The sequence below is a fragment of the Salmo salar genome, unplaced genomic scaffold (assembly GCF_965601325.2).
Source record: "Salmo salar unplaced genomic scaffold, fSalSal1 ptg000838l, whole genome shotgun sequence".
Classification (NCBI taxonomy): Eukaryota; Metazoa; Chordata; class Actinopteri; order Salmoniformes; family Salmonidae; genus Salmo; species Salmo salar.
The window spans coordinates 497145-522254 of NW_027675516.1; the positions used below are offsets into that span (position 1 = coordinate 497145).

The 25110-nt window shown below is 40.2% G+C and overlaps 1 protein-coding gene across 1 annotated transcript in view; it reads right to left on the bottom strand.

Moving 5' to 3' along the window:
* LOC145877296 (uncharacterized) overlaps positions 1–13682 on the bottom strand; it is a 65279-nt gene extending 51597 nt beyond the window's left edge. Inside the window, exons 1-2 of the mRNA XM_082972605.1 lie at positions 13625–13682; positions 13369–13383 (exon numbers count right to left, since the gene is read on the bottom strand). Of these exons, the coding sequence (XP_082828731.1) occupies positions 13369–13383; positions 13625–13682 (73 nt within the window). The remainder of the gene's footprint in view (positions 1–13368; positions 13384–13624) is intronic.
* Positions 13683–25110: the final 11428 nt, after the last annotated feature.

The following is a 25110-nucleotide window of genomic DNA, read 5'->3' on the forward strand; positions in this document are numbered from 1 at the left end:
GGTTCAACATCAGTTCACCTTCTCACCTCATACTGTATTGGAGCAGCTGACTGCCCGGTTCAACATCAGTTCACCGTCTCACCTCATACTGTATTGGAGCAGCAGCAGCTGACTGCCCGGTTCAACATCAGTTCACCATCTCACCTCATACTGTATTGGAGCAGCAGCAGCTGACTGCCCAGTTCAACATCAGTTCACCGTCTCACCTCATACTGTATTGGAGCAGCAGCGGCTGACTGCCCGGTTCAACATCAGTTCACCGTCTCACCTCATACTGTATTGGAGCAGCAGCAGCTGACTTGATCGTTGATACTAATCATCATGTTTGAATCTGAGAGTAAATAGAGCCGACTACACTCTAAAAATGAAGGGTTCAACTGGAGTTGTTCTCAGATCCCCTAAGAACCGTAGGGTTCTTGGTCAATGAAAAACAGCCCCAAAAGGTTCTTCAAAGAACTTGTTAGAAGGTGGGTTCATCGAGGAACCTCCGTTGTTGCTGGACTTCTTCCGGGAACTTCGCAATTACAACTGAAAACGATGGTGACCAGTTTGGATGCGACAACAGTTAAAAAGGTTAAGTTGGGTTGATGTTTGGCTCTGAATATTTATCGAAATAATTTATATAATAATATAACATATTAATAATGAATTACGAAGACAATGATGGTTTTCTGTGAATATCTTCCATAACGTTACGATAGTTAATGAACGTAAATATTAGAAAGCCGGGTTTGACCGTCGGCGTTGTATGAGCTACAGTACAGTACCGTTAGCTAGCTAGCTAACGTTATGTCCTAACTAGGCACAACTAGGTTTGGATTATTTCCTCAACTATATTCTTTCCCATATATTGTATATCGTTTCTATAAAGCCAACATGGCTTTACACTCATTAACGTAAGTTTCCAATCTAGAGCAGTTCTCACTTTTGTGATAATGAACTAGCTAACGTTAGCTTCGTTAACTAACTAACTAACTAACTAACTAACTAACTAAGGACGGTGACCTGTCCAGACCAGATGTTACAACGAACTGAATCGTCAATGGAGGTCTTCCTCTTTATATAGGCTGCTACAGCATGCAATACTATTAACTCACAAAGGGGCATAACGTTATATGGACAATACTATCCCATTTTGGAAACGTTACATGTACAATACTATCCCATTTTGGAAACGTTACATGTACAATACTATCCCATTTTGGAAACATTACATGTACAATACTATCCCATCTTGGAAACGTTACATGTACAATACTATCCCATTTTGGAAACGTTACATGTACAATACTATCCCATCTTGGAAACGTTACATGTACAATACTATCCCATTTTGGAAACGTTACATGTCCGTCCCCTTGTGGAGGGAAATTAATATCTTAGATGGTAGCTGTAGATGGGATTCAAATGCATAATGGTATTAATACAGTGTCTAGACTACCTCTTTTGTATAAATGCTCTTCAGAATCCAAACACAGTATTGCCACGCAGCAAAATGTTGTGTATAATCTTTCAAGTCAGCCTGATAAAATATTGAACAATTTGTGTACAAAGATATCTTGAAATGTGATATTATGCCTGTATGGCAGTACTGTTACTGTATGGCAGTACTGTATTGGCTAGTGCTTTCTCCAATATGTTCTTCTATTTTACATTACATTGTATGTTGATGCCATTTATATTTCAATATTTATTTAATATATATATATATTTTTTTTTAATGCTTGTAAGACTATTCTTTGACACATTTTCTCTTCCTTTGAAACTCTTATAGGACAGAACATGGACACAATGCAATTGGGATCAAGAAGAAGGTACAGATATGTTGTAGGACAGCTGCATTTGAAGTGTACATTTAACCTACATAGCAGTCAATACAAACTGACATCTATTAGCATACAAATGTGTGCAAATGATCTTTTCAGATCTTCTCAGAAATGAATCAAGTCCATGGAATGGATATAGACAAAAATATAATTCAAGGACTATCAGAGGTAGAGAGGCGAGGCAGGGGTGAGGACATCATCCTGCTATTCTGACAGTCCCTGAAGGACAATACAGAAGAGGGATCTGCTCTTATTCCTTCCCTTTCTCTAATGTATTTTGTAATAAAATGAGCAAGTGTAGTAAGATCATTGCTTTACTTTACTAGGACTGGAGACCACAGCAGCGATTCTGCTCTTGCCCTACCTCTTCAATGAGGACCCGAGTGGCCTTTATGTCCGTGACAAGGTATGCCTCTGCACCAATCATCTGTTTCTTCATAAACATAGGTGTGCATGCTTATATAAAACTACAGCTGAACATTTGTTATGTGCTTTGTTAATTGTATGTGTATTAATCTTTTCTTACTTTTGTTGACACAGATTTCACCTCTCTTCACTCCTTTACTGCACATCGGTGGAAATCCATTTCACCATGAGAGTGAAATCCCGCTGGCCTTTGATGGGGAGAACATCCAGGCCCTAGAGGACGTCCCCATGGGACTTGGGGCTCTGCTACGACTGGATTTTTTATTTTCCCTTACATTTCCCAAAAATGTCAGAAAAACACTTATGTTGTTAAGTGACTGTGTTCTGGGGATAAGAGAATTTGGGGTGAAGTTAACAGGGCCGGTCATAAAGATGGAAAACTTCCTAACATAACTAAGTGGATACAATATACACACTAAAGCTGAAAAATCTGTTTTTAGCATCAAGTCTACAATATTGTTAGTTTACCTATGATTCATTTTTAATGTTATTTTTATTGTACATCATTATTATTTATATATTTTAAATGTCATGAAAAGCACTATACAAAGTAAATGTATTATTTATTAGGGTCTGACATGTCTGCAGAAATGTTGCAATTTGTTTATGTGTTTTGTAAATATGAATTCACATTTGTGGTGCCACTAAATAAACAATGAATTATTTAAATCAATATTGTCAATATTGTTGTTATTAAAATATGTTTTTATAATGCAGGGAGGGTGGACCGAGAGTTAAAAAAATGAACCCCAAAATGTTCTTTGAGGAACTTATAGGGGTTCCCCCACAGTGTCAATGTTCAATTTGAAGAACCCCTAAACTCCAGGAACCTTTACGGGACGCTTCTTCAACATCAACAGCTAGTCAGCCACCTTGGTTCACTCTAACTTTATGGAAAAAGGTTTATTCAATAAATCTAGCAACTCCTCTCATACTGGGAACAACCCTACGCCTTAAGGGCAGTTTATTTCAATTAAGGTACCCGGACGTTTTATAGTTTCATCCTTAGGGCAACTTACCCTAAAGTCGACACACTCCCATCAGTTTCTGAGACAATTGCCCAGACTTTGTAGACAGTTTAATAATGCTTAACCCTCATCTTTATCAAATGATCCATTAAAGATACCAACTCAAAACCTACGTTCGTCTACATATGGGTTGTTTAAATTGTATCTAATTATATTCCCAGTATTACTTCATCAAATCTCTAGTAATCATTATACACACATACAATTCATCATATTTTCATATATTCACAGAATCCATATAAAACGTAAGAAATTCTCAGGTAGTCACGACAACCATTCCATTTGCTTTTTCAGGGACTCTCCATAGCAACGAAGCATCTCTCCAAACATCCTCCCAGCAGAACCAAAAATAAACTTTAGTTTCCCAGACAATGACCATGGGATCCTCAACTGTTCTCTAACCTCCCAGAGACCACGGCAAAATCAAGCCTCCCAGGAACTATAGACCTTCCGCTGCTTTCTAAAATATCATCCCGCTTATTATCCATATTTCAATCATCTGATTAAGCATATTTCTATATGTTACTATCCAAACGTCAGATTAAGACTCATATCACAGTCACACAACTCTCATATCAGTCACACAACTCCCATATCACAGTCACACAACTCTCATATCACAGTCACACAACTCTCATATCACAGTCACACAACTCTCATACCACATTCACACAATGCTATTCCCAAACATACCTAATCAATTAGTTGTTTTTCAACAATATTTTAACCTGCAGGAATATTTCCACATTTCTATCTAATGGTTAGTTCCTAGGATAATGAAACTCATACATTTACATCTTTCAATACTTCTAAAATGGGGTCCAGGTTTAAAACAATTACAGGTTTAAAACAATTACAGGTGCACCTTAATATCTTACACTATATCATAAATGGTCTTAACTAGTAAACACAGATTCTAGTTCTCATCCAGTTTACAGAGATAGCTGACTCAGCCTCAGAGCCTCCTGACTGGGCCCTGTTTACACCTCCACACAGGAATACACACTCAGAGCCTACGAGGATTTTCTAAAAACTCAACTTTGTGTTTCGCTCACCTCTTTCTTTTTTTAAACTACGTTCGAGATGTGGTATCCACTCGGCTCACTGCCTCTCAGATCAAAGGTGGGTCCATTTGCTCCGTTCTCTAAGTGTGGTCTCCCTGAGATCCCAAGTTAGAGGGATCCCTGGTGCACCATTTACCCAGGTCACCAGGAGCGCTCACCAAGTCAAGATTCACATCCCCATACGTGGTGGTTAATTTCTTTAATATCAATTGAGACAAACTTATCACACAAGTCAGAGTTATTCTAAAACTAAATCTTTATTCACTTACTAATACGGAAGCAGGTCAAAACAACACACACATATAAAGTGAATCAATTGAGTGCTCTACGATAATTGATGGCTGGTCGACGAATCTTGAGAGCCACGATACAAATGTACAAAGGTATTTTACAGCCAAGATACACCCCTTTCAACCTAAATGACCAACAACAGATGTATAGAACGGGTCACAAGGTTAAGATTTGTATGAAAGATACTTATAATTCTCAGCAGACAGTATCTGCTGTAAAAACAGTACTCTTTGTGTAGAGACCAGGGTCTGGCCCTGAGGTCATCTCTCCCTGGTACCATATAGAACAGAAACATTAACTCATGCTCTGGAATGCAGTCTCTTTAGGTTTTATCACCCAAAAGACATTGTAAATCTCCTGTCAGTGTTTTCTCCCAGAGGCCCATCCTCAGTAGAACACACAGACACAATAGTTCTAAGAACCCTCTATTCTGTTGCATAAAACAACCATTTGATGCAATAAAAGTATTATAACATAATCTTGTAGTTTTGCTCTCAGTGTCCACTGAAAGTTGACTAGTAACAACAACTGGGACCTAAAAGACACCCACCATGAGACCCACTAAATCTGCCCAAGAAGAGGCAAACAAAAGAAAAACCCACACCAAACTTAAAGACAGGAAGTAAACCAAAAAGGTGGAGCAACTAAAGGTGTTGACTCTCCACATGTATCAAGACAACTGGAACACTGGGCCAGACACTCTTAAATAGAACCTGGACCAGCTCAGGTGAAACACCTTCCCACTAACGAGATGGACAAGCCAGCACAGGTGTAACACATACTGACTAACGAGGTGACACCAATCAGTGCGTCCTATGTGCTAACGAGCTAGACGTGCTAACGAGCTAGACGTGCTAACGAGCTAGACGTGCTAACGAGCTAGACGTGCTAACGAGCTAGACGTGCTAAAGTCCAACCTCAAAATATAAATGGAAAAACCAAAGACTGTAACACCTTAATAGAATGCTTACCACCAACAGAAAATAACTTCCATTTCACATTATAATCAACTACAATGCTTCACCTTCACCAATATAAACATGGTGTCTACTGGCTGTCAACAATTAAAAAATAGAAAAATAAATAAATTTATAAAATTAGCTTCTGACTGTCGTCCTAAAACTCACTAGCTTCTAGAACTCTCGTCCACTTGGAGCCCAAACAAAACTCATCTCCAAATCGGAAAAACATGCAGTCAAAATAAGATCCATAGCAACTCACTGGCTAAATGCAAAACACAATTTTCTTTGACTGCCCACCTTGAGACAATCAGAAACCAAGTTGTCCTCGCCATGGACACAAGCACCAAAAACACTGTTGTTTTGACAAGTAGCAATAAACTACTGATATTGATTAGGGGGGAAATCAGGTTGTACGTGCTGTTGAAACTTGACAACAAAATACAAACACATGGAAATGGGAGATATCTTTCACCTCACTGGTTAAAGGACAACCTGCAGAAGACAGTCAGCTACATTTTGGAGTGATGCATTTAAATGTAGGGGTCGCTGAACAAAGGAACACAACACTTATTTTTCATAACTCATCGATATCATGTTGAAATCATTTGTGTGAGAGGAGGGAGATGAGGTTGCACGTCCTGTTAAAACTAACACCTCAAAAACCACACGGAATCTGGGAATAATGTGTACATCAGTGGTTAGAGGACAATTTGTAGAAAACAGCCAGATACATTTTGATTCAAGTGGGTCACCAACGTGGTAAGTGTAACACAACTCTTTTTTGTTAAATCTCATAAATAGTAACTCTGTCAATTCAGAGCCTGTATTTTTCCATAAGGCTGATATCCATATCATGTTGAAATCAATAGAACAGGGGACAAACGTTTAGGTTTCTACATTGTGACATCATTAAAATATTCCTACTACAATGTTTAAACATTCTACATTGTGACATTATTTCATTGATATCATGAAACAACTCCATGTATTTTCTGATGTTTGATCAGAGATCTTTTATCAGAGTATCTCTTGTCACATTGACCACAGCTATAAGGTTTCTCTCCTGTGTGTGTTCTCTTGTGTTGAGTCAGATGTCCAGATTGACCAAAACTCTTCCCACATTTACCACACCTATAAGGTTTCTCTCCTGTGTGTGTTCTCTGGTGCACTGTCAGATGTCCAGATTGACCAAAACTCTTCCAACATTTACCACAGCTATAAGATTTCTCTACTGTGTGTATTCTCTGGTGTACTGTCAGATTATCAGATGTAGTAAAACTCTTCCCACATTGATCACAGCTAAAAGGTTTCTCTCCTGTGTGTATTCTCTGGTGTAAAGTCAGTTCTCCAGATTGACCAAAACTCTTCCCACATTGACCACAGCTATAAGGTTTCTCTCCTGTGTGTCTTCTCTGGTGTACAGTCAGAATGCTTGATGTAGTGAAACTCTTCCCACATTGATCACAGCTATAAGGTTTCTCTCCTGTGTGTATTCTCTGGTGTACTGTCAGATGATCAGATGTAGTAAAACTCTTCCCACATTGATCACAGCTAAAAGGTTTCTCTCCTGTGTGTATTCTCTGGTGTAAAGTCAGTTCTCCAGATTGACCAAAACTCTTCCCACATTGACCACAGCTATAAGATTTCTCTCCTGTGTGTATTCTCTGGTGTACTGTCAGATAATCAGATGAAGTAAAACTCTTCCCACATTGATCACAGCTAAAAGGTTTCTCTCCTGTGTGTATTCTCTGATGAATTTTAATGCCTGATGAGGTGAATCTCTTCCCACAGTCAGAGCAGCAGTGAGTTCTCTTCCCTGTGGGTCTCTGCTGGTGTTTATTGAGGTGTTCTGATCTGGAGAGACTCTTCTCTGCCTCTTCAGCATCAAGAGGTTGTTGAGGCTCCCCAGAGGATCCACGATAGTCCCATATCTCTCCTGTGTGAACAACAAAGTTAGACAGATGATTAAAGGCCCAAAACAGCGTAATCCACTGTATAAGGTGATGTACAACAACTGACGTCTGTAATCAATGTTAAAATGATTTACTTGACATTTGTCTTAAAAAGAGCAAGAATAGTCATCTTTAGTCTTGTTTTCACATTAGTAGTAAAACCAATGATTGTAGGCTAGAAAGAAATTATTAAAGTTGTTGAAACCCTAAGCAATGTGCCAGACGACTTTGGTCTCCAATATAGGCCCCTTTCTGTGTTTGCTAGAATTGCGGCACGAGGGCAAAGCACACAATTTGGTTGCAGAAACTCATCCCTGCTAATGAGGAAATGGCTAGTTATGGATGTAGTATATCTGGTAATGAGGAAACCACTAGTTATGGATGTAGTATATCTGGTAATGAGGAAACCACTATTTATGGATGTAGTATATCTGGTAATGAGGAAACCACTAGTTATGGATGTAGTATATCTGGTAATGAGGAAACCACTAGTTACGGATGTAGTATATCTGGTAATGAGGAAACCACTTGTTATGGATGTAGTATATCTGCTAATGAGGAAACCACTAGTTATGGATGTAGTATATCTGGTAATGAGGAAACCGCTAGTTATGGATGTAGTATATCTGGTAATGAGGAAACCGCTAGTTATGGACGTAGTATATCTGGTAATGAGGAAACCGCTAGTTATGGATGTAGTATATCTGGTAATGAGGAAACCGCTAGTTATGGACGTAGTATATCTGGTAATGAGGAAACCACTAGTTATGGATGTAGTATATCTGCTAATGAGGAAACCACTAGTTATGGATGTAGTATATCTGGTAATGAGGAAACCACTAGTTATGGATGTACTATATCTGGTAATGAGGAAACCACTAGTTATGGATGTACTATATCTGGTAATGAGGAAACCACTAGTTATGGATGTAATATATCTGGTAATGAGGAAACCACTAGTTATGGATGTAGTATATCTGGTAATGAGGAAACCACTAGTTATGGATGTAGTATATCTGGTAATGAGGAAACCACTAGTTATAGATGTAGTATATCTGGTAATGAGGAAACCACTAGTTATGGATGCAGTATATCTGGTCATGAGGAAACCACTATTTATGGATGTAGTATATCTGCTAATGAGGAAACCACTAGTTATGGATGTAGTATATCTGGTAATGAGGAAACTACTAGTTATGGATGTAGTATATCTGCCTGGAGCAAAAATGGTGAGAAAAGATTTTAGTTTTTCACAATGTATTCTGAATGTGAATGGGGGAAAACTCAGGGGAGTAACCTCCATTTCCAGGAAGATATTAGATTATGAGTTCATTTCACACTACTTTGGATTATAATTGTAAGGCTTGTTTGAATTTCCTGCTTAATATAATGTTTGTGTCGTCATCGCAAATCAACCACTTTGTACTTAGAAAACACTTCAACCAGTAAAATGCTCTTTGGCTTTTCCACCAGCCTGACAATGAGGGTTTGTACACTGTTTGCCAAATTGGCCCATAACTTCACCTAACAACAATCATACCTATGTAATGAACGAAGAAGCACTTTGGATGTTGTTGCATGACATACATAGTGTCCTCTAGGACCCATAACAATAACATAGACCTACTGTAGGAACCATAACTTCACCTAACAACAACATAGACCTACTGTAGGACCCATAACTTCACCTAACAACAACATAGACCTACTGTAGGACCCATAACTTCACCTAACAACAACATAGACCTACTGTAGGACCCATAACTTCACCTAACAACAACATAGACCTACTGTAGGACCCATAACTTCACCTAACAACAACATAGTCCTACTGTAGGACCCATAACTTCACCTAACAATAACATAGACCTACTGTAGGACCCATAACTTCACCTAATAACAACATAGACCTACTGTAGGACCCATAACAATAACATAGACCTACTGTAGGACCCATAACTTCCCCTAACAATATAGACCTAGGACTATAAATCATTTAATATTTCAGGTGAAACATGGAAACTAAAATGTCTTTGTAATGACATTTCATAACTTGATCACCAGATCATTTTGTGAATAATCCCACTGTAATGTGTTGTCATTCTAAATGTCCTGAATAAAGGAAAATAGCTCTGTGTGTTGTACAATAGCCTATCCATCAAGGAACAATTCTCTACACATTATGAGCTAAGTATCTCTGTCTCCAAACAGACTAACGAGACCCTACAGTAAATCAACCAGACAATAACACATTATAAACATCAATTTGTTAGGGATGTTGGATCCAACATGGAGCACGGCATAACTGTCTTTACCAGAGTAATGAATGAAGAAGCACTTTGGTTAATTTTTTTATTTCACCTTTATTTAACCAGGTAGGCTAGTTGAGAACAAGTTCTCATTTACGACTGCGACCTGGCCAAGATAAAGCAAGGCAGTGCGACAAAAAAACAACAACACATGGGATAAACAAAAGTAGTCAATAACAATAGAAAAATCTATATACAGTGTGTGCAAATGGAGTAAGGAGGCACGGCAATAAATAGGCCATAGTAGTGAAGTAATTACAATTTAGCAAATTAACACTGGAGGGATAGATGTGCAGATGATGATGTGTAAGTAGAAATACTGGTGTGCAAAAGAGCAAAAATATAAATAAAAACAATATGGGGATATGGTAGGTAGTTGGATGGGCTATTTACAGATGGGCTATGTACAGCTGCAGTGATCGGTAAGCTGCTCAGATAGCTGATGTTTAAAGTTAGTGAGGGAAATATAAGTCTCCAGCTTCAGCAATTTTTGCAATTCGTTCCAGTCACTGGCAGCAGAGAGCTGGAAGGAAAGGCGGCCAAAGGAGGTGTTGGCTTTGGGGATGACCAGTGAGATATACCTGCTGGAGCGTGTGCTATGGGTGGGTGTTGGGTGGTATATTGGGCTTTGGTGAAAGGGGTTAAAGTTGGTAATGAACAGCAGTTTATGGTTGGAGTGGGAATCATCAGCAAGGATGTTTTTTAGGGTGACCCGTTAGAGGTCTCAAAGATAGTGAAGGATGAATTGGGTAAAGTGACCCGTTAGCTGTCTCAAAGATGGTGAAGGATGAATTGGGTAAAGTGACCCGTTAGCTGTCTCAAAGATGGTGAAGGATGAATTGGGTAAAGTGACCCGTTAGAGGTCTCAAAGATGGTGAAGGATGAATTGGGTAAAGTGACCCGTTAGCGGTCTCAAAGATGGTGAAGGATGAATTGGGTAAAGTGACCCGTTAGCTGTCTCAAAGATGGTGAAGAATGAATTGGGTAAAGTGGAATCGGTTCGAGTGACCAGGAGCGGTATGATGCTGATTGTGTGTCAACAGCGCAAAAGGAGAAGCGCTGTGACTCAACAAGATGTGGACGTATGATGTGGAAGGCTATGACTTTCAGAGTAGGGCACCGGTTAAAAGTGTCATCTCTGGTGTTGCGTTGGACATAGAGGCTGGGTGGTTTAGGGAAAACATTCCAGGTATACGCACGTCCATTAAATTGAATGATAGACGGAAGGTTTTACTGTCGTTTGGTGAACTGGTTCTCCCATCTTATGTAAAACCTGGGTATGTGAGATATGCGGTGAGACCCTATGCACAGAAGCCTGTCATGACGTTGGCCTGTGGGTAAGGTTTATGACCCCCCCATAAATACCTTTCTCCCTTCCCCTCTCTTTCTGACCCTACTGAAGGACTGCTGTCCTGAAGGACTGCTGTCCTGTTAAATATAGAGAGTCTGGGAACATCAAACAAATGGGGAAAGGAACCATATTTTGGTAATAAAACCAGTTGGAAATATGCTTTGGAATGTAATGAGTATGGATGTCAGTTCGGTTGTCATCTGAGACATTATGACTGTACCTGGGAAAGTATACACCCTCTAGTTATCAGAGTCACATGGAATTGTTATGCAATTGAAATGTTTGATATTGAAATAGTTTGTTAAGAGATTAAATGTAATTTTAGCTTCCAAATGAGAGAATTGGGTTTTCATAAGGAAAGTGCCCTGCTTGATCAGTGGCCCACCCCTGTGAAGAGACAGGGGTTATAAACGATGAAACACATCCTTCCCCCTCTCCACTATATAAGCCTTTGACGAAAAGATAGCCTCATGTTCCAGTACGTGAGGTCTGCAGCCTCTACGTTAGAAGGACACACGTCAAGTACAGAACTAAGCCAACCTCGGCGTGAGCTTTGGTAGCGAATGGTATGAACTTTGAGCTTATTCACTACAAAAGTGATACTTCCTAGCCGTTGAGTTAGCAGCAGCCGCTGTAGACGTGGGCTAGGAAAGGACGGACGACGCATCCAGTCTAACAAACAGATGAAGATACCACCACGTATCCAATTTACCACCAGAGACATTCTTCCGAGGACAGGAAGATCTGTTGGCCAACCCGGCCAGCATCTACGACCAATCTACCGAAGCGCAGCTCAGAGTAAATATTTATTGCATTTTCCTTTTCCAAATGGGCGGTAATTTAGAATGCATAAGATAATGTATTTACGATAGCATAGCTGCTGTTTCTTTGTTCCTAAATCTTCCCGCTCTTTCATTCAAGCCCAACCCCCTTTCCTTTGTGTAACCAGCCATCATACAGGTTCCGTCCACCAGGGATGTTTTCTGTATGACATCATTTGTATTCTGTGTATTTGTAATTCTGTGTGATTAGTTTAGGTATTTAGTAAATAAATAATTAAACCCAATGTTGTATTGCTGATTCAACTTGTTAGCCAGGGTTCATGAAGATAGCCAAGAATGTACAACTTTCATTATGAGACTGAAAATAAGATAAGGGTTAATATTGACTGCTATCGATGTAAAATATTACTAAGTATTTTAAGAGTTTATTCGGAAGATAACGGCTCTATAAACGTTCTTCCGTGGTGCCCCGACTTTCTAGTTAATTAAATTTACATGATTAGCTTAATCAGGTAATATTAATTACAGAGAAAGAATTTTATAGGTTAGCATGTCATATCACTTAATCCGGCATAGCCAAAGACACGACAAGCCGCTGCGGTGTTACAATTGTAAAAGTTTGGACACGTGGCAAGTGTTTGTCCAAGGAATAAATATGTCGTAGTTGAAGAGTCAGATGAAGCATGTTGTTGTAATTGTGATGGGAATCACGTTCCCAAGATCCTGGAGTGCCCTGTACGGATGAAGGATGTCACAGTAGCTAGGATCAGGCCCATCCAGCAGGTGTCCTATGTGCAGGCAGTGAAAATAGCTGAAGGAGTGAGTAGAGAGAAGGTAGTGGATGTCCCACAGTCTGCATTGAAGCCATGCAGGAGAAGGACACTAATAGTGAAGGTGGACTTTGTTGTGTTTATAGAGCAAGAGATAAATTGCACTAGTCAAACTAATACACAAATCTAAAGAAGCTTGACATTGTGAAGGCGGCGAATAGATTTCTAGATCTCCAGAATACTGAATGAAGAGGTTCCCCCCTCCCGAATAGATTTCTAGATCTCCAGAATACTGAATGAAGAGGTTCCCCCCTCCCGAATAGATTTCTAGATCTCCAGAATACTGAATGAAGAGGTTCCCCCCTCCCGAATAGATTTCTAGATCTCCAGAATACTGAATGAAGAGGTTCCCCCCTCCCAGAATAGATTTCTAGATCTCCAGAATACTGAATGAAGAGGTTCCCCCCTCCCAGATTCCTGAACAAGTTTTGTTTTTGGGGTACATCACATTTTACAAACCAAACATTGAAATACACTTATAGAAGGTAAAGTAAAAACCCAAACCGGTTCGTGCATCAATATTAGTATGTAGTAAAATACGGTTTACCGCCCATCCCCAAGGCTAGGTTGAGAGTGGGCAGACATCGTACACATCACACTCAGGCAGACAAGACGTTTGATCCGACCAAAAGACCCAATCCATCTCCCTGTCCCGCAACTCAGACTTAGCCGAGGTACGGGCACCAAGTAGAGGAAGTCACTATCAGAAACACTAAGCCTCCTAAATAATGCTACACGATTGTCAAGAGAACTTGAGGCTGGACTAGCAGGGAAACAGTGCCAGACGTCCCCTAGTCTCGTACATGAACTGATGTACATGAACACAAAGTCCAGGGGGTGAGCACGCTCTACCACTAACATGCTGACCACAGTGCTCGCGTCACGTGCACGAGCATTGCAGAATAAATAAATGTACACATACATGTTAATCAATCATTGCACCCACACTGCTTGCACGCGTCAACGAGCTTCTGCGTAGCCAGGCGCTAAAATAGAACTTGCTTCTATTTGTGACTCTCGACGCGCTGCAATTCCCACCTCTCCCATCTCCTCATTGGTTTTTAGAAGCATATACCCACGTGGGTGATTGAAAGATGAACTGAGGTCCACACTCCAGTTGGTGGTGGTAATGCACCTTAAAGTTGGTTGCCAACCGCCATATAAAGTCCAAAGAAGAAAAGGAAGCCTGAAGGAAGGAGGAGAGATGATGAGAAACTAATTTGGTTCGACCACAAGGCACGACTGCCCTCTAGGACCGTTTGGGGCGTTGCTACTGGTTACCGATTTTGATGTGATATGCAAGTATTATGTGAAAGTATTTGAAATTATTTTGATGTGATATAAAAGTATTGTGTTAAATTATTTTGACATGATATGAAAGTATCACATCAGGATCCGCCCCTTTTTTTCTATTTTTGCCTAAAATGATATTCCCAAATCTAACTGCCTGTAGCTCAGGCCCTGAAGCAAGGGCATGCATATTCTTGGTACCATTTGAAAGGAAACAGTTTGAAGTTTGTGGAAATGTGAAAGGAATGTAGGAGAATTTAACACATTAGATCTGGTAAAAGATAACACAAAGAAAAAAACAACCGTTCTTTTGTATTTTTTTGTACCATCATCTTTGAAATGCAAGAGAAAGGCCATAATGCATTATTCCAGCCCAGGTGCAATTTTGATTTTGTCCACTAGAGGGCAGCAGTGTATGTGCAAAGTTTATTCTGATCCAATGAGCCATTGCATTTCTTTTCAAAATTGTCTATCAAGACTGCCCAAATGTGTCTAATATGTTTATTAATAACTTTTCATGTTCATAACTGTGCACTCTCCTCAAACAATAGCATGGTATTCTTTCACTGTAATATCTACTGTAAATTGGACAGTGCAGTTAGATTAACAAGAATTTAAGCTTTCTACCAATATCAGATATGTCTATGTCCTGGAAAATGTTCTTGTTACTTACAACCTCATGCTAATCGCATTAGCATACATTAGCTCAACCGTCCTGTGGACGGGACACAGATCCTGAAGAAGTTGTTTAAAGCAGAAATCAGCAGTAGAAACAATAACAAAGCGAACTCCCTGCCCGTTTCGGTAAAAAGCTGAGGGATGGAGCTGGAGAAATGTAACCATCCATGATATCAACATTCTAGTTTTAACCATGTTTTGAGGATATACAGTGTTTGTTTATATTTCCTGACAAACATTGGAGTAAAAAAAGATTATATTTTGGATGGGGTACGACAGTTGAACTAATCTCATGAGGCATTTATAAGTGATTATTCAAGAAACAGATGGGTACATATCATTAATGTATAAGTCCCAAAATGGATGTAACAACTGCTGATTGCCCCTTTAAGAGAACATCTTGGGCTAATCTAATAGGAGATATTGAGGACTACAGTATTTCAGGCATTGTCATTGGATGCATTTGATCAATTGTTAACGTGTTGTTGATGGTCCACTCTTGATGTTCTACACGTTACAGTGTAGCTTCAGCCATTCCTACAGAACAACATTAAAGTGTAGAACCCCTTTACTGCATATTGGTTCAACGACTGCAGAGACGGTACTTACTGGTGTTAAACAGATCTCCAACCTCCTCTTCTTCCTTCAATGTGACAGTCATCTTCCCCTCCCCTTTCACTCCAAAAACTGAATCCTCCTCTTTCTCTGCCGCCTCTTCTTTTACAGTAACATCCTTCTCCTCTTTCACTCTGAACGCGTCTTCCTCTTCTTTCACTGTAACGTCTTTCTCTTCTTCTTTCACGGTAACAGCTTCACCCTCTACTTGTTTTTGTATTGTAACAGCCTCCTCTTCCTCCTCCTCTTTCACTAGAGCTTCTTTCTCCGTCCAGCAGACCTCCGCTTCTTTAGCAGGAGGAGAGTAGCTTAGTGAACTCATGGTCGGAGATGTTAGCTAGTTAGCATTAGCGACTAGCCTAGTTCTAAGATAACTTAGCAAACCAGCTAGCTGACAAACAACGTAAATATATAATTAAATGGGCCAACAAGTACATACGACAGAAGTGTGTTTAATATACACCAAACCAGTGTAAAGAGCGTGAATGTTGTAGCTATGTTTGCTAGAAAGCTACCGAGGTGTCTGACTAGCTGTTGTTGTTGAAGGAGCGTCCCGTCCACTAGATTAGACGTCACACTGGCAGCATCGCCTGAACCTAAAAGACGCACATCGCCATCTGCTGACTGGAGTGGGCAACGCAGTTGAGGAACCAAACGTTTATTTTTCATTTATTTCAGGAAAGTTTAATATTATATTAAGTCGTTCAAAGAGAAGCATGTGTTGATTGATTCGTTTTTAATGAGTGAGAATTTAAAACAAACTTTACACCCACTACATATTTGCATTGAACCATACTTCTGACATGGATCATTTTGACCCCAGAGGCATATCTTTTATCATAGCCAAAATGTATTTTATTCAATTCTTCATGACTTTGTCAATCAACTTGTTCTTAATAAATCTAAATCATGGTTTAGTGTTTCTGTATCAATATGGACTTTTAACAAATTCAAATCCTTTGGAGTCATTTTGACCCCAGACAAAAGCACCTTTGATAAATAGGACGTTTATTTCAAATCAAAATCACATTTTATTGGTCACATACACATGTTTAGCAGATGTTACTGCGGGTGTAGCGAAATGCTTGTGTTTCTATCTCAGACGGTGCAGTAATATCTAACAAGTAATATCTAACAATTTCACAACATAGACCCAATACACACACATCTAAGTATTTGAATCTAAGTTTCTCTGTAGACATGATCCATCCCACCAGATGGTGGAGGGGCACCTGTATCAGTGGTTTTGACCAGATAGCCGCCTGCAGACACACTGTATAGTGCCTCCCATGTACTCTCCTAAGATTGGACTTTTCTGTACCACGTATCACATGACTGTGTACAAAACTGCCAATGGTAGAAAACTCTACCAGCGGTATACAGTGCATTCGTAAAGTATTCAGACCCCTTCACTTTTCCACATTTTGTTACATTACAGCCTTATTCTAAAATTTTATAATTTTTTCCCCTCATCAATCTACACACAATACCCCATAATGACAAACCAAAAACAGTTTTTTTTTAAAACATTTTTTCAAATGTATTTACTTGAGTATTCAGACCCTTTGCTATGAGACTCAGAATTGAGCTCAGATGCATCCTGTTTCCATTGATTATCCTTGAGATGTTTCTACAACTTGATTGGAGTCCACCTGCGGTAAATTCAATTGATTAGACATGATTTGGAAAGGCACACACCTGTCTATGTAAGGTCCCACAGTTTACAGTGCATGTCAGAGCAAAAACCAAGCCATGAGGTCAAAGAAATTGTCCATAGAGCTCTGAGACAGGATTGTGTCGAGAAACAGATCTGGGAAAGGGTACCAAAAACTTTCTTCAGCATTGAAGGTCCCCAAGAACACAGTGGCCTCCATCATTCTTAAATGGAAGAAGTTTGGAACCACCAAGACTCTTCCTAGAGCTGGCTGCCCGGCCAAACTGAGAAATCGTGGGAGAAGGGCCTTGGTCAGGGAGGTGAACAAGAACCCGATGTTCACTCTGACAGAGCTCCAGAGTTCCTCTGTGGAGATGGGAGAACCTTCCAGAAGGACAACCATCTCTGCAGCACTCCACCAATCAGGCCTTAATGTAGCAATGATTCAATTGTCAAAATGTATTTCAATGGACAATTCAGTGACCTGTTCTGTGAAAGGTGTTGGCTAGAGATGACATGCAGGAGCTTGCAGGGATTTGTAGTCTTCCATGTCGTCTACTTTGATGCTAATTAGCTTTTTAGAATCCGAGAGTAAAGAGACACAAATATAGGCAGCAGCTACTCTTCTACTCTTCCTGGGGTTTATTATGGATCCCCATTATTTCCTGCCAAGGCAGCAGCTACTCTTCCTGGGGTTTATTATGGATCCCCATTAGTTCCTGCCAAGGCAGCAGCTACTCTTCCTGGGGTTTATTATGGATCCCCATTAGTTCCTGCCAAGGCAGCAGCTACTCTTCCTGGGGTTTATTATGGATCCCCATTAGTTCCTGTCAAGGCAGCAGCTACTCTTCCTGGGGTTTATTATGGATCCCCATTATTTCCTGTCAAGGCAGCAGCTACTCTTCCTGGGGTTTATTATGGATCCCCATTAGTTCCTGCCAAGGCAGCAGCTACTCTTCCTGGGGTTTATTATGGATCCCCATTATTTCCTGTCAAGGCAGCAGCTACTCTTCCTAGGGTTTATTATGGATCCCCATTAGTTCCTGTCAAGTAAGAAGTATGGTTAGGGAGCGGGCCAGCCTGCCTGAACCACCCCTTTCAAGCAAAAGGTATAAATGATGGGTTATGAACTAACAGGTATAAATGATGGGTTATGAACTAACAGGTATAAATGATGGGTAATGAATTAACAGGTATAAATTATGGGTTATGAATTAACAGGTATAAATGATGGGTTATGAATTAACAGGTATAAATGATGGGTTATGAATTAACAGGTATAAATGATGGGTTATGAACTAACAGGTATAAATGATGGGTTATGAACTAACACATCCCCTGCGAGCCCAGGCATTTCAATACATTCAGGATTTCTTACGGTCCATGTGCAATGTATATGGTTATCTCTGTCTCTCTCTCCATCTCTTCTTTAACAAGCAGCCATGTTGTTGTCATTCCACTAGGGACCTGTTTTCAGCATTTTAAGTCTGCAGTCAATAACCACTGCACTGGAATTATCCCTCAACACCCTTTACACATGTACTGCACTGGGATTATCCCTCAACACCCTTTACACATGTACTGCACTGGGATTATCCCTCTACACCCTTTACACATGTACTGCACTGGGATTATCCCTCAACACCCTTTACACATGTACTGCACTGGAATTATCCCTCTACACCCTTTACACATGTACTGCACTGGGATTATCCCTCAACACCCTTTACACATGTACTGCACTGGGATTATCCCTCTACACCCTTTACACATGTACTGCACTGGAATTATCCCTCAACACCCTTTACACATGTACTGCACTGGGATTATCCCTCAACACCCTTTACACATGTACTGCACTGGAATTATCCCTCAACACCCTTTACACATGTACTGCACTGGAATAATCCCTCTACACCCTTTACACATGTACTGCACTGGGATTATCCCTTTACACATGTACTGCACTGGAATTATCCCTCTACACCCTTTACACATGTACTGCACTGGGATTATCCCTTTACACATGTACTGCACTGGGATTATCCCTCTACACCCTTTACACATGTACTGCACTGGGATTATCCCTTTACACATGTACTGCACTGGAATAATCCCTCTACACCCTTTACACATGTACTGCACTGGGATTATCCCTCTACACCCTTTACACATGTACTGCACTGGAATTATCCTTCTACACATGTACTGCACTGGGATTATCCCTCTACACCCTTTACACATGTACTGCACTGGAATTATCCTTCTACACATGTACTGCACTGGAACTATCCCTCTACACCCTTTACACATGTACTGCACTGGAATAATCCCTCTACACCCTTTACACATGTACTGCACTGGGATTATCCCTCAACACCCTTTACACATGTACTGCACTGGGATTATCCCTCTACACCCTTTACACATGTACTGCACTGGAATTATCCCTCAACACCCTTTACACATGTACTGCACTGGGATTATCCCTCAACACCCTTTACACATGTACTGCACTGGAATTATCCCTCAACACCCTTTACACATGTACTGCACTGGAATAATCCCTCTACACCCTTTACACATGTACTGCACTGGGATTATCCCTTTACACATGTACTGCACTGGAATTATCCCTCTACACCCTTTACACATGTACTGCACTGGGATTATCCCTTTACACATGTACTGCACTGGGATTATCCCTCTACACCCTTTACACATGTACTGCACTGGGATTATCCCTTTACACATGTACTGCACTGGAATAATCCCTCTACACCCTTTACACATGTACTGCACTGGGATTATCCCTCTACACCCTTTACACATGTACTGCACTGGAATTATCCTTCTACACATGTACTGCACTGGGATTATCCCTCTACACCCTTTACACATGTACTGCACTGGAATTATCCTTCTACACATGTACTGCACTGGAACTATCCCTCTACACCCTTTACACATGTACTGCACTGGAATAATCCCTCTACACCCTTTACACATGTACTGCACTGGGATTTTCCCTCAACACCCTTTACACATGTACTGCACTGGGATTATCCCTCTACACCCTTTACACATGTACTGCACTGGGATTATCCCTCTACACCCTTTACACATGTACTGCACTGGGATTATCCCTCTACACCCTTTACACATGTACTGCACTGGGATTATCCCTCTACACCCTTTACACATGTACTGTACTGGAATTATCCCTCAACACCCTTTACACATGTACTGCACTGGAAATATCCCTCTACTACACATGTAAACCAAACACCATGAGATTAGAGAACACATTGGGTGGTATCTTAGATCTCTTACTAATCATGGAAGTTTGATGACAACGGCCCAATCCTACATTTACATAAGTGTTCAGACCCTTAACTCAGTACTTTGTTGAAACACCTTTGGCAGCGATTACAGCCTTGAGTCTTCTTGGGTATGACACTAGAAGCTTGGCACAACTGTATTTGGGGAGTTTCTCCCATTCTTCTCTGCAGATCCTCTCAAGCTCTGTCAGGTTGGATGGGGAGCATCGCTGCACAACTATTTTCAGGTCTCTCCAGAGATGTTTGATCGGGTTCAAGTCCGGGCTCTGGCTGGACCACTCAAGGACAACAGTGCAATAATATGTAACAACTTCACAACAAATACACACATCTAAAGTAAAGGAATGGAATTAAGAATATATAAATATTTGGACGAGCAATGTCAGAGTGGCATAGACTAAAATACAGTAGAATAGTATAGAATACAGTATATACATATGAGATGAGTAATACATAGACAGATACAGTAGAATAGGATAGAATACAGTATATACATATGAGATGAGTAATGCATAGAGAGATACAGTAGAATAGGATAGAATACAGTATATACATATGTGATGAGTAATACATAGACAGATACAGCAGAATAGGATAGAACCTAGTCTGTTCATTATATACTTCTACATGATGTATTGTTACACCATGTAGGAGCAGTATAGACCTAGTCTGTTCATTATATACATCTACATGATGTATTGTTACACCATGTAGGAGCAGTATAGACCTAGTCTGTTCATTATATACATCTACATGATGTATTGTTACACCATGTAGGAGCAGTATAGACCTAGTCTGTTCATTATATACATCTACATGATGTATTGTTACACCATGTAGGAGCAGTATAGACCTAGTCTGTTCATTATATACATCTACATGATGTATTGTTACACCAACACAAAAAAAGGAAATTATATTATTTTATACTAATACAATTGCTCAGAGAAAGAGATTTAGTTTAAAATGTAATTCTCAAAAGGTTGGGGTCTGAATTATTGCCACCCATGTTTTCAATACTCCAGCACCCTCCCCTTGGGAGGATAACAACACTGAAATGTTTTATGAGATTAGAGAACACATTGGGTGGGATCTTAGACCCTTCCTCCATACAGAATCTCTCCAGGTCTTTGTTTTATTTAGTCTGTCTTATGGACTGCCCTGTTCAATTCAAACCACAGGTTTTCAATGGAGTTCAAGTCCGAAGACTGAGATGGCCATAGAACATTTTTGATTTTGTGCCCAAATAACCGTTTCTTTGTGGATGTTGATGTGTCTTGCTGGAAGATCCACTTATGGCCAAGTTTCAGCCTCCTAGCAGAGAGGTAACCAGGTTTTGGGCTAAAATATCCTGGTAGTGGGTAAAGTTTATTTATTTTATACAGTAATTTTAGCTCATCTTTATCAAGGGTATCAATAACTAGGTGCTTATTTTGATATCTAGTTATTTGACTGAATCAGAAATACAGATGTGGAGTAGATGTAGAGTTTGTTTTAAATTCTCATAAAAAAAATCTGAACTAATCAAACAACACTTGTTGCTCTTTGTACGTGTTGATATAATATTCATATTTAATGGAGAGAACAAAACGTTTCCCTAAACTGCTTTATAATATTATAATTCAATGAAGAATAAAAATAGTTTTCCCTCCTCAACTGCGTTTCCTCCCTCCAGACAGCAGATGGCGATATGTGTCTTTCAGGCGATGTTTCTAGTGTGACGTATAATCTAGTGGACGGAACGCTTCTTCAACAACTGCAGCCACCTCGGTAGCTCGCTAGCCAACAAAGTCTGAACATTCAAGTTCTTTAGACACTTTCCAGGTTTAATTGCAACTGTGATTTAAACATACTTATGTGTAAACAACTAGCTACCCCATTTAATTTAATATTTACGTTGCAACTATCTGGCTGGTTAAGTTAGCACTAGCCTAGCTAGCTAACATCCCTGACCATGCGCTCACTAAGCTACTCTCCTCCTGATAAAGAGGAGGTCTGTTGGACGGAGAAAGAAGCTCTGGGGCTGAACGTTGTCGTGAAAGAGGAGAAGGAAGAGGAGGATGTCACAGTAAAACAAGAAGTAGAGGGTGAGGCTGTTACCGTGAAAGAAGAAGAGAAAGACGTTTCAGTGAAAGAAGAGGAAGACGCGTTCAGAGTGAAAGAGGAGGAGGATGTTACTGTGAAAGAAGAGGAGGAAGTGAAAGAAAATGAAAACGTTTTTAGGATGAAGAGGGGGAGATTACTGTCACATTAGAGGAGGACGAAGAAGAGAAGACTGGCGAACTGATTAACACCAGTAAATACAGTGAGTACTATCTAATAAAACAGGGACATTGATCTGATTAACACCAGTAAATACAGTGAGTACTATCTAATAAAACAGGGACATTGATCTGATTAACACCAGTAAATACAGTGAGTACTATCTAATAAAACAGGGACATTGATCTGATTAACACCAGTAAATACAGTGAGTACTATCTTATAAAACAGGGACATTGATCTGATTAACACCAGTAAATACAGTGAGGACTATCTAATAAAACAGGAACATTGATCTGATTAACACCAGTAAATACAGTGAGTACTATCTTATAAAACAGGGACATTGATCTGATTAACACCAGTAAATACAGTGAGTACTATCTTATAAAACAGGGACATTGATCTGATTAACACCAGTAAATACAGTGAGGACTATCTAATAAAACAGGAACATTGATCTGATTAACACCAGTAAATACAGTGAGTACTATCTAATAAAACAGGGACATTGATCTGATTAACACCAGTAAATACAGTGAGGACTATCTAATAAAACAGGAACATTGATCTGATTAACACCAGTAAATACAGTGAGTACTATCTAATAAAACAGGGACATTGATCTGATTAACACCAGTAAATACAGTGAGTACTATCTTATAAAACAGGGACATTGATCTGATTAACACCAGTAAATACAGTGAGTACTATCTAATAAAACAGGGACATTGATATTTTATTTTATTTTTTTTACCTTTATTTAACCAGGTAGGCAAGTTGAGAACAAGTTCTCATTTACAATTGCGACCTGGCCAAGATAAAGCAAAGCAGTTCGACAACATACAACAACACAGAGTTACACATGGAGTAAAACAAACATACAGTCAATAATACAGTAGAAAAATAAGTCTATATACAATGTGAGCAAATGAGGTGAGATAAGGAAGGTAATGACAAAAAGGCCGTGGTGGCAAAGTAAATACAATATAGCAAGTAAAACACTGGAATGGTAGATTTGAAGTAGAAGAAAGTGCAAAGTAGAAATAGAAATAATGGGGTGCAAAGGAGCAAAATAAATAAATACATACAGTAGGGGAAGAGGCAGTTGTTTGGGCTAAATTATAGATGGGCTATGTACAGGTGCAGTAATCTGTGAGCTGCTCTGACAGCTGGTGCTTAAAGCTAGTGAGGGAGATAAGTGTTTCCAGTTTCAGAGATTTTTGTAGTTCGTTCCCGTCATTGGCAGCAGAGAACTGGAAGGAGAGGCGGCCGAAGGGGGAATTGGCTTTGGGGGTGACCAGAGATATACCTGCTGGAGCGCGTGCTACAGGTGGGTGCTGCTATGGTGACCAGTGAGCAGAGATAAGGGGGGACTTTACCTAGCAGGGTCTTGTAGATGACCTGGAGCCAGTGGGTTTGGCGACGAGTATGAAGCGAGGGCCAGCCAACGAGAGTGTACAGGTCACAGTGGTGGGTAGTATATGGGGCTTTGGTGACAAAACGGATGGCACTGTGATAGACTGCATCCAATTTATTGAGTAGGGTATTGGAGGCTATTTTGTAAATGACATCGCCGAAGTCGAGGATCGGTAGGATGGTCAGTTTTATGAGGGTATGTTTGGCAGCATGAGTGAAAGATGCTTTGTTGCGAAATAGGAAGCCAGTTCTAGATTTAACTTTGGATTGGAGATGTTTGACAGTTTAACCAGACACCAAGGTATTTGTAGTTGTCCACATATTCTAAGTCAGAACCGTCCAGAGTAGTGATGCTGGACGGGCGGGCAGGTGCAGGCAGCGATCGGTTGAAGAGCATGCATTTAGTTTTACTTGTATTTAAGAGCAGTTGGTGGCCACGGAAGGAGAGTTGTATGGCATTGAAGCTCGTCTGGAGGGTTGTTAACACAGTGTCCAAAGAAGGGCCATTAGTATACAGAATGGTGTCGTCTGCGTAGAGGTGGATCAGAGACTCACCAGCAGCAAGAGCGACATCATTGATGTATACAGAGAAGAGAGTCGGCCCAAGAATTGAACCCTGTGGCACCCCCATAGAGACTGCCAGAGGTCGGGACAACAGGCCCTCCGATTTGACACACTGAACTCTATCAGAGAAGTAGTTGGTGAACCAGGCGAGGCAATCATTTGAGAAACCAATGTTATTGAGTCTGCCGATGAGGATGTGGTGATTGACAGAGTCGAAAGCCTTGGCCAGGTCAATGAATACGGCAGCACAGTAATGTTTCTTATCGATGGCGGTTAAGATATCGTTGAGGACCTTGAGCGTCACTGAGGTGCAGTTGCTGTTTGAGGTGAAGAAACATTTGTTTTGAGAAGCTCCACAACTCATTAGTGGTGGTGCATTAAGACAATCAGAAATACTATCAGACATCCACAAATGGGCACATTTATAGGCCTACATTTGCACACAGGCCAGGTAGACTAGTCCTAC